General features: G+C 39.2%; 1 protein-coding gene across 4 annotated transcripts in view; it reads right to left on the bottom strand.

The window, feature by feature from the left end:
* STAU2 (staufen double-stranded RNA binding protein 2) overlaps window positions 1-16,441 on the bottom strand; it is a 196,987-nt gene that overhangs the window by 146,934 nt on the left and 33,612 nt on the right. For all 4 annotated transcript variants that reach the window (XM_085539441.1, XM_015855779.3, XM_015855780.3 and 1 more), the window contains exons 6-7: window positions 5,653-5,812; window positions 1,480-1,587 (exon numbers count right to left, since the gene is read on the bottom strand). In XM_085539441.1, the coding sequence (XP_085395567.1) occupies window positions 1,480-1,587; window positions 5,653-5,812 (268 nt within the window). The remainder of the gene's footprint in view (window positions 1-1,479; window positions 1,588-5,652; window positions 5,813-16,441) is intronic.

The following is a 16,441-nucleotide window of genomic DNA, read 5'->3' as shown; positions in this document are numbered from 1 at the left end:
GTAAATAAAATCCTATTAGAAACATCAGATCGTGGGGATTACCCATAATTGCTTAGCAGACTTATTGAAATACAAGCTAGTACCAAGTTAAATCAAAATCCTATCTTGAATTGTCACTTAGATTTAAAGATAGGAAATAACACAAAACCTGTCAGGAGAGCAAGAAAATGTCTTTTATCAATGTTGTTAACATTCTTTGACAAAGGACACATTAGACTTTTCCTGCACTAAGTATCTCTTCCTTCATTCTCTCCTTAACCAAACGTTCTCCCTTAAATAAGCTAAAACACAGGAACAAAGTTACAAACGTATTCAAAGCTCTACGCCTCTTTCCATTCCAACATCCAAGCTATTCTTTGATCTCTGACCATTCACCTCTCTGTATTTTATTGTACTGATTTGTGTGGAACTGTTCCAAGTACTTTTAAATACTTAAAGTAAAAAATAACTTGTGTGAAAACTGAAGCATTAATTCTTCTCTTCCCTTTCAAAACACGGGCATATTTTTTCCATTGCATTGATCATACATAGGAATTACATACTTCCCAAGCAGCTGCAAGATGATAAACCAACACCCCCAGACACTCCAGTTCTATCCTTGAGATTTTCCTCTCTCAACTTTCCAATTGGTACTTTTTTTGCTATTATAGATTCCATTCTTGAAGTACATTCACATTTGTTATACCAAGGAACTTCCTTGTCAAAATCAATACACAATATCTTTGGCTCCTTTGTCTAGCTTATGAGTGACAAGACTTCATCTAACTCTGTTTTTAAGATTATCTGAGGTCAGTATGAGTGTGGCCACTGATTCTATATCTCATAGTATTATACAGAAAATTTATGAACTGTCTTCCTACAATTTACTTGTTTCCAGCCAAGTATCAGCATTATACTTTTTCTGAAAGAATGTCTCACTTTATAGTAGAAGCTCAATTTGTCAGGTACTGATACAAATCAGTCATTATAGATACCAGCATACCATTCCAGGAGCTGGTTAATCTTTCAGAGGACAGCCCTGCCAGTCTTATTTAAGTGCCTAGGGAAACTGTGGAGAAGACTATTCTAGGAGTTACTGAAAAACACTTGAAAGGCTACCTGGTCATTTGTTACAGGTAACACAGATTCACAGGGTGAATGCTTAACAAACTCAGTGTCTTTTCATGACAGTTATGCACCTAGATGACCAGGGGAAGGAAGCCAGTTGATGTTTTCTTTTTGTATTTCAGCAAAGCTCTTGATACTGTTTCTCACAGTATCCTTCTAGTCACTGTGTCCAGCATACACAGGGCTTGAATTTTGGGTGGTCCTGTGTGGTGCCTTTTGGGTTCCTTCCAACTCACAATAATCTATGATTCTATGATAATACCAAACTCATTTATTTATAGTTTACATGAATTTAAATATTTTAACTGTGTTGAATTTCAGTGCTGAGTTCTTCGTTCCTTTTTCAGCAAACAGATAATATGGAACACATACCTCGAAACTGACGGGTATATTGCGCTTCAAAGCAATTTCAAACACAACACTGATCTCAGACTTGTTTGCATCTTTATCTTCTTCTGTTTCTTTTCCTGTTTCTCCATTCTGGAAATGAAGAGTACACAATTAATTAATGGCATTCTTCTGTCACACTGTGAATCGACGTTCGTACCCCACCTCAGACCCCCATTGCCAGACACCCACTGATCTGTGAAGCCCGATATGATGCAGTAATGCTTCGTTTTGAAGGAACACAAACACATTATTTTACAAACCAATGATAGAGGGCAAAATAACTTCCATGGGTTTTAGTCTTATAAATGGCATGGCTGATAATCATCTGAATACAAGCTTCGAACACAAATATTAAAGACCCTGTGACCCGCTTAACAGCCTCTCTGTGGTGCCCCTTCTGAGCAAGGACAAAGTCTCCTGTACTTCTCAAGAAAGACTGAAGACGGTACTTTTGTCAGAAGGCATAGAATGAACCCTCCTGTGCTTTGACTGGGTCACCAGGTTACAGGTGTCCCCAGCAGGTCCAGCTGCTTAGCGGCCCCTCTGTCAGCTTCCCTCTGGGAATTAACGACCAGTATGAAAAGGTAGTGACAGAGAGCAGCTTGCTCAACACAGAGAGCTATTTATTTATCCATAGGAACATAACAAACAAAGAAGATTAGAGATAAAACAACAAAAGGCACATACAAACATTATCCTGCATAAAATTTGCCTTTGCCTTGCACTTTAGGGTAAGCCCTGTTTTATTCAGACAACCACCGGCAAGGGGACCAGATATCATCTCCTGCAACTGCTGCCTTTTGGTGTCACTCTCCTAGGTCACTTTTTACTTAGTTCACAGAGGTTGACCTTCCAGCTACTTTCAAAATGCAGTGCCCTGAATGTTTAAAGAGACGTTTAATTTTGGCCAGGCTCCTAATTTTTTATTAGTGGAGGTAAACATCAAAGAAGTTTGGGATGAACTAGGTGGATTCCTGCAGAGCTCCCATCTTACATAATCAAGCCTGATGTAAATCTTCAGCCACTAGCACAGCTACAAAATCCAGATACTGAAGCTAAAATAACAGTGAAAAGTAACAGGTTCTTCAGAACAACGAGGGCACTTACCAATACTGTATCTTAACTCTTAATATATATTGTATAAAGAAAGACCAGAAATACACCAGCAGAAATACACAGTCTTTGGAGCACTTTCTGTCTCACTAAATGGTTCACTCTGTAAAAGCAATTTACATCCCTGACATTGATCTGGAGCTAAATACAAGACAAAACTGATAAAAGTCTGCAGAACCTGCTGAAAAGAAAGGGTACAGTGTAAAGCAGAAACAAGGGTAGTTAGAATGAAATTATGTAGGACTTCTAGCTCATTTCACTCACTGAAATGTACAGTATGACTGAAGTCAAGAATGTGGATCATTACAGAACAGGCAAAGCATTGATTCAGTGAAGGACTTAGGCTTCCTGAAAATAATCAGCTGAATGGAGTTAAAAGGACAGTATTAAAAACCAAAAATGTATCTTTGGGTGGACAGAATGTCAAACAAATAGTGGAGTAACATAATTTTGTAAACAACTTTAGTGAAAATCTTACACAATATGGTATTCAATTAAGTCTGTGTTTTATAAACTGAAAATCTGAAAGGCGGACAAAAAAAGTCAAACAGATGAGCAGCTGGTTAGAAAGAAAACAAATTTACACCAAGACATTATGGAAACCATTAGTTCTACAAAAAGATTTAATATTACTTAAGTGTAATCTCTAAATACATAGAGGGAAAATATTTTTTATAGCTGCTTTTAGATTTAGCAGTGATAAGAAAACACTGATTAGATAGAAAATGAAGCTAGGTGAATTTAGACACATTCAGCTTCACACCGTATAATTTATCTCTGAAAGGGGAAACAACTACTCACTGGCAGTTTACATAAAATAATACAGAGCTATACAGACTTAATACTGAAAATCACTGAATATCCCTCCTCCCTTAAAATTTCAGCCCTTGCATATCCTTTCACCAAACACAGTGGAGTAACTACCTGGTCTTCCTCAGCTTCACAAAGGTAAAACATGCTCAGGAGTGTCCCAAGTACTTTGAATTTAAATTTGATCCTCATTCCAGAACTGACACTTTAATTGTAAGGCCCTTCTTAGCCTCTAATCTATGAGATAGTAAGGTGCTTTGGCAGATACACAATAGTTCTTTTATGTAAGCAGTTTCAGATTCACCTACGTTCCTGTTCTGTTTGCTGATCATTTGTTGCTTCTGCTCACCTTCCGTGTATTTGCTCAAGGAAGCTCTAAGATGGTAATACTCTTTAACAGTTTAATATTGATGAAGTAAATGAACAAAGACTATATGGAAGCCTCCTTAAGCAAACAGAGTTCTGAAGATCAGAGTTAAAGACCTTGTACTTAGTGTGCTATTTTCCACAGACCCTACTCCAGTGAGGTTCACCAGTGGGATGCAGGTCCAGCCTGGCCTCAGCAGGCCTGTCTTCTCCCTTTCCTACTCTCATCAGGAACACGTTGGCACTGGCCAGAGAAGCTCCACCAGTCAAGTAACTAGGATCAGTGAGACTCATGTACTGGCTCTGATCCATGTGCGAGGCATGGGAAATCTCACATCTTCCCTGGCTGATCTCAGCATTTCAGTTCCACTTAAGGAAGCATAGCTCTACAAAGGTGGAGCAATCCCATGGTGAGGGCACATCCCACCACTTAGCAATTCACATGACCAGCAGCAGGGAAGAGCCCAATCCTTGGTTAACATGAGGCCCTAAATTCTTTAGCCTGCACTTCTTGGGGTAGGTGCACCCAACTCCATATAATGTATCTCTGGGTAATCCAGAGTCACTTCCAGCCTTCTCCAATCCCCTATGGCCCTAACCCATAAAGAGACAAAGAGGATCTTTCATTTTCCCTACCTGCAACCAGTAGCCTCAGCATGACTAAGACACATGGGCTTTCCTTGGAACTTTGTTCATTTTCCTGCCCACAGACATCTGCTACTGAGATCCTACAGCACCCCAGATGGCCTTCAGCTGCTGCACCAGAATGTCACAGCACTCCCACAGATCTTATCACTACCACACAACTCCCAACACACCTAACACACATTATTCTCTTTTGACAGTTCTTCAATTTTTCTCTTAGCTAGTTGTGGATTTGATTCAGTTTCACCACCTTCATGGCAGTGAAGAGGAGAATGAAGTTACTTCCTTAGCTCAATGCTGCAAGAATATAGGAAACTCCATTTGCCATGGTGACATCTCCTAAAAGCCTACACATTCAAACAAAACACTAATCTCAATAGACACGAAATAGATCCAATTAGACATGAAGGTTAGAGATCTTATTAATTTTCCTAGGTAAATATCATACGCACAAGGGCTATTAAATCTCTGTACATAAACCAGGTATGCATCCAGGTAATTTACATATACTATTTACTTCCTTATACCATGTACTATCCTCCACATTGAAGATTTAAAAAAAAAAAACAAAAAAACAAGATTGTCTCCCATTATTTTTTGCTTATTTGACTGAGCAATTTTATTGTTCTGTTTTAAAAATAATGTTGTTTTTATTCGTACATTCAATTTGCAATGAATTCTCCGTGACTAATTTTTCTGCCAATTTAATTTAAAATGACAATTTTTCATTTTTAAGTAGCAATATACACCACTTACATACACAGCAGTAACAGAGTTAATTATTCTAAAGGGGAACAAAAAGCAGAAAGACTAAAACCATCAGACAGTTTTGCAGTAGACGTCGGTGACGTCAGCCATGTTCTTAGGCACACTGGCAACAAGACACTTAAGACCACGTTCATGGCATGACAGTCATTTAAGATTAATAACTCATTCTTCATAAAGGCACTGATTACACTGACATTTTCTTGACTTTGGGATAAACTCTTACACTGTGGACAATCTCATCTTTAAATGCCTACTTATTTTCATTGTTGAAGTCTTGTTCTATGTTAGGTGTGTAGTTATAGAGAAACAACACTAACGATTTCTTTGCATTGCTTCTCTGCTATCGGGGCTAATACGAAAACAGAACACTTAAAATTAAACACTGAAAAACTGATGAGTAGATTGGTACCAAAACATGAAGGTTAGGAACAGCATGTTTTCTGAAACACAAACCTGAGGTAATTTTTCTGGAATAGGCTCATTCTGGAGAGCTTGTAGGGCCTTCATTGCAGCATTATGTCTAGCAGCTTGGCGAGTCTTTCCTTCACCAAAAAACTCACTGTTGCCAACAGTTAACTGGACATAGAAAATTTTAGGCACTGGGCAGTGATACCTGTAAAGAAGTCATGAACAAGTTAATGCTTTTCTATGCATTAGAAAGCAACAATCTAAGTTACAGATTTTAACCATCAACTGTATGTGATATAGAGCAGAGTGAGACCTCTCAAATACATGAAAACTGATCAGAAAGGCAGCTCCTACATGCACACCAGCTCTTCACTTCCCATTTCAACACCTCTGCAACAAGCTAGGCAGTTCTACAAATCAGCACCCTAGTGCTGCGGTCTTCATGACCTAAGCCCTGAGAGGATTAGGCCAAGAAGAACCAAAAGCTCTCCTCCAGCACCAAGGTAGCCAAACTTTTTGCAGGTGCTGAAAGAAAAGCATAAATTGCCACCCTACTGCTTTTCCTTTTTGCACCTTACAGAAAAATTTCCAAGCATAATGGCAGGATGTGTTGTTTAGAATATGTTTGAAAGGCACTGAAAGATAAAGCAAAAAACTGAAGACTTTTCCTATGAACTAACACAGTTATACCTCAGAGAAAGCAGTACCCTTATTCACATCAACTCCACATCTCTGTTTTCAGTAACAGAAATGGTTAACCCAACTCACACTCCCTACCCTGACATGTCCCTTGCTAGCAGTGAATGAAGAGCCACGAGGTCATTCTTGGTTTTGGAAGGTACTGTCAAAGCAGCTTGACAACAACAAACGTAAGAGCTTGTCTACATCAGTGAGTTCTACAGAAAAGATGCACTCCCCAAAAGCAGCAGAGAAGTAGTAATCTAGAACAGATAATTTTATGTAACGAATTCTAAAATAATAATCCTTTACCAGAAAATTCTGAAAAAACACCAAAAATCCTCCAATCATATTTTATGCAGGTAAGGGAATTTGTTTCATATTCTATGGTCTAGTCTGCCAGAGGCTCTTTCCTTAGTGTTTCTTCTAATGCACTGGAGATTTTTTCCTTGGAAAAACATACACATTTCAGAAATGTTTTCTCCTTTATGACATTTAACTTGTACCTACTTTATGACAATACACAAAACCCCCAAATTCTGAAAGCTTGGAAGAAAGATAGGTCCACTAAAACAGTACTAGAATTACTCAAAAATACAGCAAAGTACTTCTTCCACTAAAAAGCCTTTTATTAAAACACGCTTCCTCTATTTTTATGCAATGACCTTTCATATGAAGACTGACTTTTCATTAATACATGAAGCTGATTTGTTTCAATTACAAAACAAAATGCATTTTCTTCTGTTAGCAGCACATTTCAAGCTCAAACAACTGTGAATTTGCAACCCATTCTTATTGTCCCTGAACTTTGTGTCAAGTTCTAAAAACATGTTTATACAGAAAGAGGAAAACCATAATACTGGCTCCAAGAAGCCTCCAGCTATAGGGCCTTGGAGGGCTAAGTTGCCTTTATGAATGCAGAAAGTGGGCACTTACTTTGCTTTCCTGTTTATAGTTTAACACAGTTATAGGGAACTATTAAGGGCCAGAAATGCATTTTCTTGTGTAAAATTTTGATAAAATTATAGAATGACTCAAGTTGGAAAGGATCCTGGAGGTTATCTGGTCCAATACAGTGCCCAAAGCAGGGTTGAACTCTGAAGTTCTACCATTTTTTTTCAGGCACTGTCCAGGGTATTTTGGTATCTTCAAAGATGCACATTCCAAAACATCCCCAGACAGTCTGCTCCAGTGTTTGACCACCCATTCTGGGAGGACTTTTTTCTCACATGTAGCTGTAATTTCTCTTGCTGTAACACATGTTCATTGCTTCTTAACTTTGTCTTCTTTAAAACCACTCATCACATTAAATGAAGACTGCAGTCAACTCCCTATCCCTACTCAGCTTCCCCTTCTCCAAACTAAACATGGCTCTTTTAGTATTTCCTTATATATCACGAGCAAGTCATCATGGACGCACTCCAGAAAACTCCTGGATTGCTCGTGCCCTGCTGTGTTGTACCTTCAACAGTTACAAGGGAGTTTAAGCCCCCCATGAGGATCAGGGCCCGTGACAATGAGGCTTCTTCCAGTTCTTGAAAAAGACCTCATCTATTTCTTCCTTATCATGCATTCTGCAGGATTCTACCCTGCAGAATGGGGTCCCCACCCATGAACTATCAGATACCGCATCATTCATCCCCTGGAAGAAATCCATGTATTCTCACCACACTCTTGCATAAAGCACAATACTTTCTCCTTATCATACCAGCTTGCCCTTCCTAATCTGTATGCACCAATTATAGTACCCCTCATTCATGAACTAACTCGGCACACCTCTGTGATTCCAGAGAGGTTATAGCCTTGCATCTGCATGAAGTCCTCCCTTTCCTCTCACTTGTTCCCTGTGCTAAGTATGCTAGTATGCTTGCATTTCAGATGGGAATCCAACAGTGATAATCCCCATCATGCTAACCTTATTTGTGTACATACACTTAAGGGAGGCCTTCACTGGCCTGTTTTGTTTATTTCAGGATCTCTCTTGTCAACACTGCCTCTCCTTACTAGCTGGGTCCATCTTCCTTACTTGAATGTAGATCAATTCCATTCTCTCTCTCCCCTGAATCCACTAGGATGCTTGACCTAATGCTTGCCCTACCAAGGGCAAGATCCCTTGATCTTGTTTCTTTCAAGTAAGAGATATGGTTTAGTGGTTTCCTGTAGGTATGGCAAAGGGAGGACTGTTGGACTAGATGATCTTGTAGGTCCTTTCCAACCTTGTGATTCTATGATTCTAAGATTCTATAAGTAGTGATTCTCACAAAGTGTGTAACAACTGTAAAAATCCAGTCTCTGTTGTCATGTAGTCATGGATGTTATACTCTTGGCAATATCTTTGGTGCACAGAATGGAAATCAGCAGCAGGTAATATACTGAGGAACAGACAACCCTTGGCAGTCACTCCACAATTTCCAAGTCCCAGACAAGCAGCAAATTTTGAATAGAGGTCAGGTTCACAGATGAGGAGCTCTGTCTCTTGCAGAAGAATGCTGCCCATTGTTATAAACCACTTCCTTCTCGTGCTCCTGTGGGGTTCAAGCTCAGCTGGATGCTTGTGAGCTTCAGAAACCCTTTTTTTTTTTGTTGTCATGGCACTGAACCTGTAGTTGCAGAACTGATAGTAGAGCAGAAACCTTCCTCCTGATGCCAGAAGTTTCAGACCTCCAGCCTTCATCATCACAGAACTCCCCATCTCCCAGACCAGTAAGCACTGACTCTCCTTGCTCCTCATTTGAGAATCAGACTCTTATACCCACAGGGTCACAGAGAAGATCCAACCAGTCCCTCATTCATCACTTCTAGTGATGCCAGCACAGCTTCCTGACATCTTCCTGCATTTTCATTACATGGTAATAAAGATCTGTAGCCCCCAACTGCAGCTTCCTGCACTCCTGCAGCTGGTGATCAGGAGAGCTCCATCTTCCCTTCAGGGTGAGATCTGACTCAAAGTCTCCATACATCAGAGACAGCTCCAGCTGGAGCTAGGAATCGTGTGGTATGATATGCCAGCACCATCACTGAGCACACACACACTGTCCTCAGCAGAGCTTCTGGCCCCATTCTGTGTGAGGCACCGTGCAAGGTGCTCCTTCAGCTGGCTGCCTCTGAGAACGGTGCTTTTATGGGCTTCTCCCTCATATCCAATGAGAGGGTACCTGGCCTTCTCTATTCAGGATGTAGATGGATGAAAAGCTCAATGCATGTTTTGATCAGGTGTAATGACAGAACTTAGGAGCAGCAGTCTCTGCTAGCTATCCTCTCCCTGCAGCAAGAGGCACTCTCAAGTTCCTCAAAGAGTTTCCAGCACTCCCACCATCCCACAAGAAGCAACCTGATAATCCAGAACGAAAAGGTAGAAACTGCTCTGTAAACAGTTGCCCCTACTGGCTGCGCCATACCAGAGGATATGTAAAGCCAGCAGGTATCTACATAGCACATCCCACTTTATTACTATACAGTCATCTTTAAGCAGAAGAAAAGATCTGGGGAAATTCCACATCTGCATCCATCAGAAGTTCCTGCCTGTCAAGCTACTAAACTCAGCTTTCTCTCCATCACAAGCAATGGAGGAAAGTCTATGAACCCAAATGCATTTTACAGATTCATATGCCACAACAGGCCCTCACTTTTTCCCTCACCCCCTCCCCACCTTTTCTTTTACAGGGTGTTTAGGGAGTTATTTATGTGATAATGTGGAAAATGATATTCAGCCTGTGGCTCTAGAGCCTCATGCAGCTCTCTGGCATCAGTAGAATGATTAGGTTTTACACGGTTTTGATTAAACTTCTCTTGCTCTGCATGGCCTCAGGCTGAGTTAAGAGCACTGATAATGTGAACATTGCTGAGGAAGTGCAAAGGAGTACCTGAAATCCTTAGAAAATGGCCAAAATCTGTGAGGACATTGGTTTTTCTACAACATGGGATGCGTCAAATAGAAACAAAGCATCCTCAGATTTTCAGTGCAAGGATAAAAGCTGCAATAACAAAAACCTTTAAAGTAGTCATAATATTATGCCTGAAAGCACGATGCAATGATTACATTGAGTTTTAACACAGAGTGACTCTGGGTCCTAGAGAGGCATGCCCATTCAACACCACACAAAGTTAAGATGTCACGTCTACCACTGATCATTAACAAACCTTCCCAGGACATGCCTGAGTTGCCCAAAGGCCTGAAAAATAATCTTGGACACTCACAGAGAATTTGTTGACTATTACACAGTAACATATCAAGTCAGAATTTCTGTGATAAGCACTTGAGCACTACACTCCTCAGCCCTCTGCAGGTCTGTTCAGTCATAGAACTGGAACAGTCAGGATGTCAAACAGCAGCGCTTCACACAGAGACTCATTAGGTTTTAAAACTAACTACTTTTAAATAACATGCATTTCCCTGCATAGTACACAGGTTGAGGTTGTTCTCTGGTTTCTTATGTAGAAACATTCCTGGGTGATACTGACACAATCCACAGAGCAAAACCTGTCAGGAACATCCAAATGACAAGACTACAGGAACAGAAGACGACAGAAGGCAATGCAGATATGAAATGATACACTCAATCAGAATGTGACAGAAGATAATACATTAACAAGCAATCGTACATAATCTACTATAAACAAGTTCATTTTCATCTGTCATTTCTGGACATGAGATTCCCTAAGAAGATCCTTCATATACGAGGTCTGGGAAGCAGGTACTCTTAATTACCTCTAAGTTTAACAGAATAAGAAATCTGCATTCTAGCTAATACCATTGGCATCACTTAGGAATAGTCAACCTGAAAAAGGGTATTTGCTCTACGGTTGTGACCTTGAATGCCAAGTTTCAGCAATGAGCAAATATTTACAACTGGTTATAAACCCCTAAAAAGAGGGGTTCATAACAGAAATGCTGACAGACCTTAACTAAGTTGGTGTGAGCGGGCGCCACTATAATTAAATAAATCACCAAGGTCTGTTGACAATTAGAAAACTCATTTTGGTTTGCCACAGAGACAAACAAAAATTCTGTTCATTATAATTTTACTGGAATATGATGTCATAACATGTAAGCATACTGAAACAATCTGCTGCTTTTCTAGCCAAAATATTAATTGCATACTAAGGAGCCCTTGGGGCCTCTTCCTTCTTGGCCATCAAATCCACACACACAAAGACAAATAAAGTATTAGTGCATGCACTATGTGTTCATACTGCATTTCTCTGGATTCCTCAATGGCACAAACGTTTCCGATAAATATTGTTACTATACTCTTAGAAGGGACTAAAAAAACAAGTGCAAACTGAAGCATAAGGAAACCAGGAAGTTTATTTAGATTGAGCCTCCAGCTAATAACTCCAGTGAGGTTTTGTCTAAATTTAAGGTATTCTTCACCTATGTAAAAAACAATGACTAAATCCATTAACTCCCCCAGTATGGAAGTGTTATAGAAATTATTATTATCCTATTTCCATTTTGTATTTAAAGTGAAAAGGAACAAGGACTGGTACGGCCACGATGAGAGCTGCTAAAACATGACATCCAATCTGGTACAGGAAAGTTATTCTTCAGGTGCCAGCTCCATGCTGAAGGGTCATTCTCTGCTCCTTTTCCACACCAGTTCAATTGAAATGGCAGCCCTGCAGACATGGCTTAACCAGAAAAATGCTCTGAGTTCTGCAAGTGCAGGGACAGAGCCATAAGCTGTGCAGTGGAGTAGGAAACAGCATTCACTGTGAGCACCTTCTTCTCCATACCACCTGAAATTTCTCTGGGGGAGCAAGTTGCTTAGCGCAGCTGTTCCCTGGCCATGCCCTATTTTTCTAAGTGAAACATCCAGCACAGCCACTTCTGTCCTCACATGGTCTACCTTCTGGTTCTTTCCACAGGTCCATAGCAACACCAAGAAACAATGACTCTTTTCCAAGTGCTCCTCTGAAGAATCACAGCCTGCTATCCCTGGGTCAGTCTGGCTGTCTTCTCCTAGATCACTTCCTCACCCTCCAAAATCTTTAAGCAAGCGAGACAAAGCCTTTCTTCTGCAAGTGACCAACTCAAGGTATTTTAGAATCCCATGCTTAATTAAAAGCTTCCCACTGTCTTGATAACCCCTCACAGTCCTTTCCTATACTTGGTCCTGTTCTCGAACTTAAGGGTTAAGATTGGTGGATGACACACCTTACGAAAGACCAACAATGCTCTGTATAACAGAAATATTTATATATCTTTACCAGAAATACCTTGCTCAACACATTCTTAAAAATTGCATTTGCCTTTCCTCTGGTTCAATCAAACCAGTTGTTCTTAGTTTACCTTGCAAACAGTTACTAGTTTCAGATGACTATCCTGTTTCGAGATTTCCATCTGAATAACCCTAACATGACAAGTTAATAATTTAAAATATTATTATTAAATTATTTAAAATAATTTAAAAGATTGCTTCTGAACCTGGAAGAGGAACAGCACTTCAGCTTCCTCCAAGTTTGATTTTTAATACTACTGATCACTTCTGTTCTCCTCTGCCACCTTGCATCCTTCATACAAATCCCCATCTCCTTCATTTTAATGAAAACAGAAGTCTTATCTAATGCTATCAGATGTTTCACTGAAAACCACTAAATAATATTTACTGCCTACCTAAAAAATGAGCTAACACATACGAGGTTAACGCATTAGTCAGACATACTCTACCTTTAGTATATGGTAACATCAGGCTGATTTTTAACCTGTTTTACTTCCTTGTCTTTATTTAAGTTTTGTTTTAAAATTTATGCTGACTCTGCAAATATTTAATTAAGTTAATGATTATTCACTTTTTTTTCCCCTTTACACTGGGTCAGGGACTATTCAGCTCTTTCAGACAACGTGATTAGCATAAGAAAAAAAAAATGACTCACGCTTTCACTATCACAATATCAAATGTCTTCAAACAATTCTAAGTTAAAAAGAAAAGGGGAGGGGATTCAGTTTCAGTAATACTATCTACCATAGAATCTTCCCAGGAGAACTTGTGATGATAAGACAACAATATTGCCACATCACTCTATCTTTGAATTCCAAGTTGCTGAATACATATATTTGGCTGAAAATAAATATTCAATATTTACTCTCTGCACATGCCACTAATATGTGTACCGTCTGCAATAAAGAATATGTACACTGACGAGTGTTCCGTATCGAAAGTAATTAGGAAAAGCCAACAGAAAGCTACAGAATACTTTAAGCATCACAGATCAACCTAGCAGGTACTACAACAAACATACCGAGCTGGCTTTGCAGCACCAATTATAGACAGATGCTCACATGCACAGAAAGTTCTCTGATTCTGCTTTTATTTCTCCCTCTACTGGGAGATTCAGTCTAAAGCCCCTATTAAAAGTGGAAGAAGGGACTCAAAGCCAGTCTGAGTAAACTTTCAAAACAAAGAAAAGTTGATGTAAGTGTCCCCATGGCAGGGGTGTTGGAGCTTGATGATGTTTAAGATCCCTTCCATCCTAAGCCACTCTCTGATTCTATGAGATATGGGTGAAAAAGGCTGTGAAGGAGTATAAAGAAAAAATGGAAAAAAAAGGATCATGACATGAACCTTCCGAAGTACTATACAAGGGACACAGTGTGGGAAATAAAAGTGAAAAATAACAACAAAAACCAAGAAGAGAGCACAGAACAAAATGTTATGTTCCTCTGGAGAAGTACTTTTATCTATCAACCAAGCAATTAAGTCATGAAAATGGTCAACACAACATCGACTTATTCTTGACTGCAGACATAGCATAAACACTATAAGAACATAACAGAAATATTGCCTCCAGAGTTTAAGGCAGTGAAATGTCAAGTGGTCAGTGTTGAAATGGGGATGGAGGTTGGGGAGGGAGAAAAAGATAAATATAAGTAAAAAGAAAATGTTCTTTTCCGTGACATAAAAACAAGTACAATAAGAACAAAAGAGAAAACATAATGAAGCTGTGATGTACATTGCATACTTAGAGGTTAGAACAGACATCCAGAAGACAAACATCTCAAACTCTTATCTACTTTGCTCATAAAATTTCCCATGAACTGTATTACTCACTAATCTTTACAAGCACGCAGAGTGGTTACTGAGAATGCTGTCCAAATACCCATTACAGTAAAAGAACATAAACAGTGTTGCATATCTGACTACAATATCATTTTCCTTCTCCATAAGAAATTCACATTAAAAAAAAAAAAAATCATGTCATTTGCCAGCCTATGGACTCAGCAAATGAGAAAATAAAATATATCATGCATTTATCATACTGGTAATACGATGTGAATAAAAAACAAAATCATCTATGGGCTAGGCCTTCACAGAAATTAATTAACATTATGCACAGAGAAAGAAGGCCCAAGAAAGCTTAAAGAGCAATTCTCCCCATCCAATTTAAGTTAAATTGAAATAACCAGTGCATATCAAGGTACATTCTGTTCCCACTTGGAGGAATGTAAACATACAGAAACTAAATTGCGTTCTCCTGAGTCAAAATTTAGCCTATCATTTTAAGGTTGGCAATTAAAGGATTGACACTAAGAACAAATTGAAAAATCACACTTAATTATGGCTTAGCAAGCCTCCTCTAAGCAGCTGAGCATAGTTAACTGAGAGCGCGTGTGCTCAGAGCTCATCAGTCATCATCCTTTAAAAATGCACCATCACAGCCAGCAGCAGCTTCTGTCCAGAAATCTGACCACCTTTACCATCAGACTTGGAAACAAATGAAACATGGAGAAAGAGAGAGCTTGGCCAATGGGGAACAGAGCACATCTTGTGTTGCTATGCACTAATCCCATTAGTAAATTGACAAGGATTAGCAACAACAAGGATGGCCTTGCAAAGGAAGACTTGGAAAGGAAAGGGAAGCCTTGGGAAGCAAAGGGAAGGGTCTGCTAATCAATTACAGCAAAGACAGAAAAGGGCAAAATGGTATGAGAGAAAAAAGAAGAGTGCTGAATTCTTTCAGTACTTCAGTTCTTTCCAACGCAAAGACATAAAAAGTGCAGTATTTCCTAGGGAGAACATTTATTAAACCAGACATAGTACTTCTCTTCCAGTGTTTCAGTTTTTTAAACTTTAGTGGATGTAAGAGATTTACACCAATGACCAAGAAGGAAATATACAGTGATAGCTAATAAAATGATAAATGACTGCAATGAGGGTCCAGTAACAGTGGTCACTGATGCACACGGTGAGTTGCCTCAGCCAGTCCACTGAATACAATTCAATGCAGAATACTAATACAGAAATCAAAGTAATACTAATACAGAAATAAAAGTTGGATTGTGTTAGCTCATTATACTAAAACACAGTATCCTAGAATTGCTAAAAAGCAGGAAATGTAGGAAATATTTATAAGCTTTTATGGGATTACATGTTAGAAAGCAGGGACTATGAAAAGATTCTGAGGATAAGGATACCAAAGACTATTGATAAGATGCATATGGCTGATTTGACTTTTGATTGAATAAACAAATCCGGTAGAGAGAGTTACTTCTTTTGAGTAGAAATAAGGTGCAGTGGCTACTGCCTGTCTTCTTAAGAACTGTCACTTCTGTTTCATGGCATTCACTGGCATGAATTCCAGACTTCCACCTAAGTCAGTAAGATGGTCAGACTCCATTTTCTCCTCTTTTGTCATGGAAAAGAGACTCAAAGCTAAGAAAGGCTGTTGTTGTTTGGTTGGGTTTTTTTGTTAGTTTGTTTTTCTGGAGATGATTTCCCTTTTGATCACAACTGGAGATGATGCTCCATTTCAATGAAACAACTCAAACAAACAACTCTTGGTGCCAAAGTACATGATGCTGTGAGTTCAGCTGCCCTTTCTCTGACAATAACCAACTTAAACTGGCATTCTTCTTTAAAAAGGTCCTGGAGAGAAAAGCAGATCTTCAGAAGATTCTGGGAATTAGCATTCTGAAAAGATGTTAACTGTAGTTTCTTTCACAGAAAACAAGCAGCCACCAAGATTATTGCTTTAGAGAAGACATAAAAAGGAACTACATTATAGTGTTGGTTGGTGAGAATTTCTATTCTAGACTTATTTGTAAAGGAATCCCGTCACAGAAGAATCTTAAGACATCTTTTTTAAGGAAATTTTATACTTTCTCAGCCTGTGGCAAAACTTCCAGTTCAAAAGGGACAAAGACCATGGCCTAGGA

This window comes from Coturnix japonica, chromosome 2, assembly GCF_054131305.1.
Source record: "Coturnix japonica strain WE chromosome 2, WE-NBRP24, whole genome shotgun sequence".
NCBI lineage: Eukaryota > Metazoa > Chordata > Aves > Galliformes > Phasianidae > Coturnix > Coturnix japonica.
Note: the sequence above shows the minus strand (reverse complement) of the source record. Positions and strands in the feature narration are given on the sequence as shown.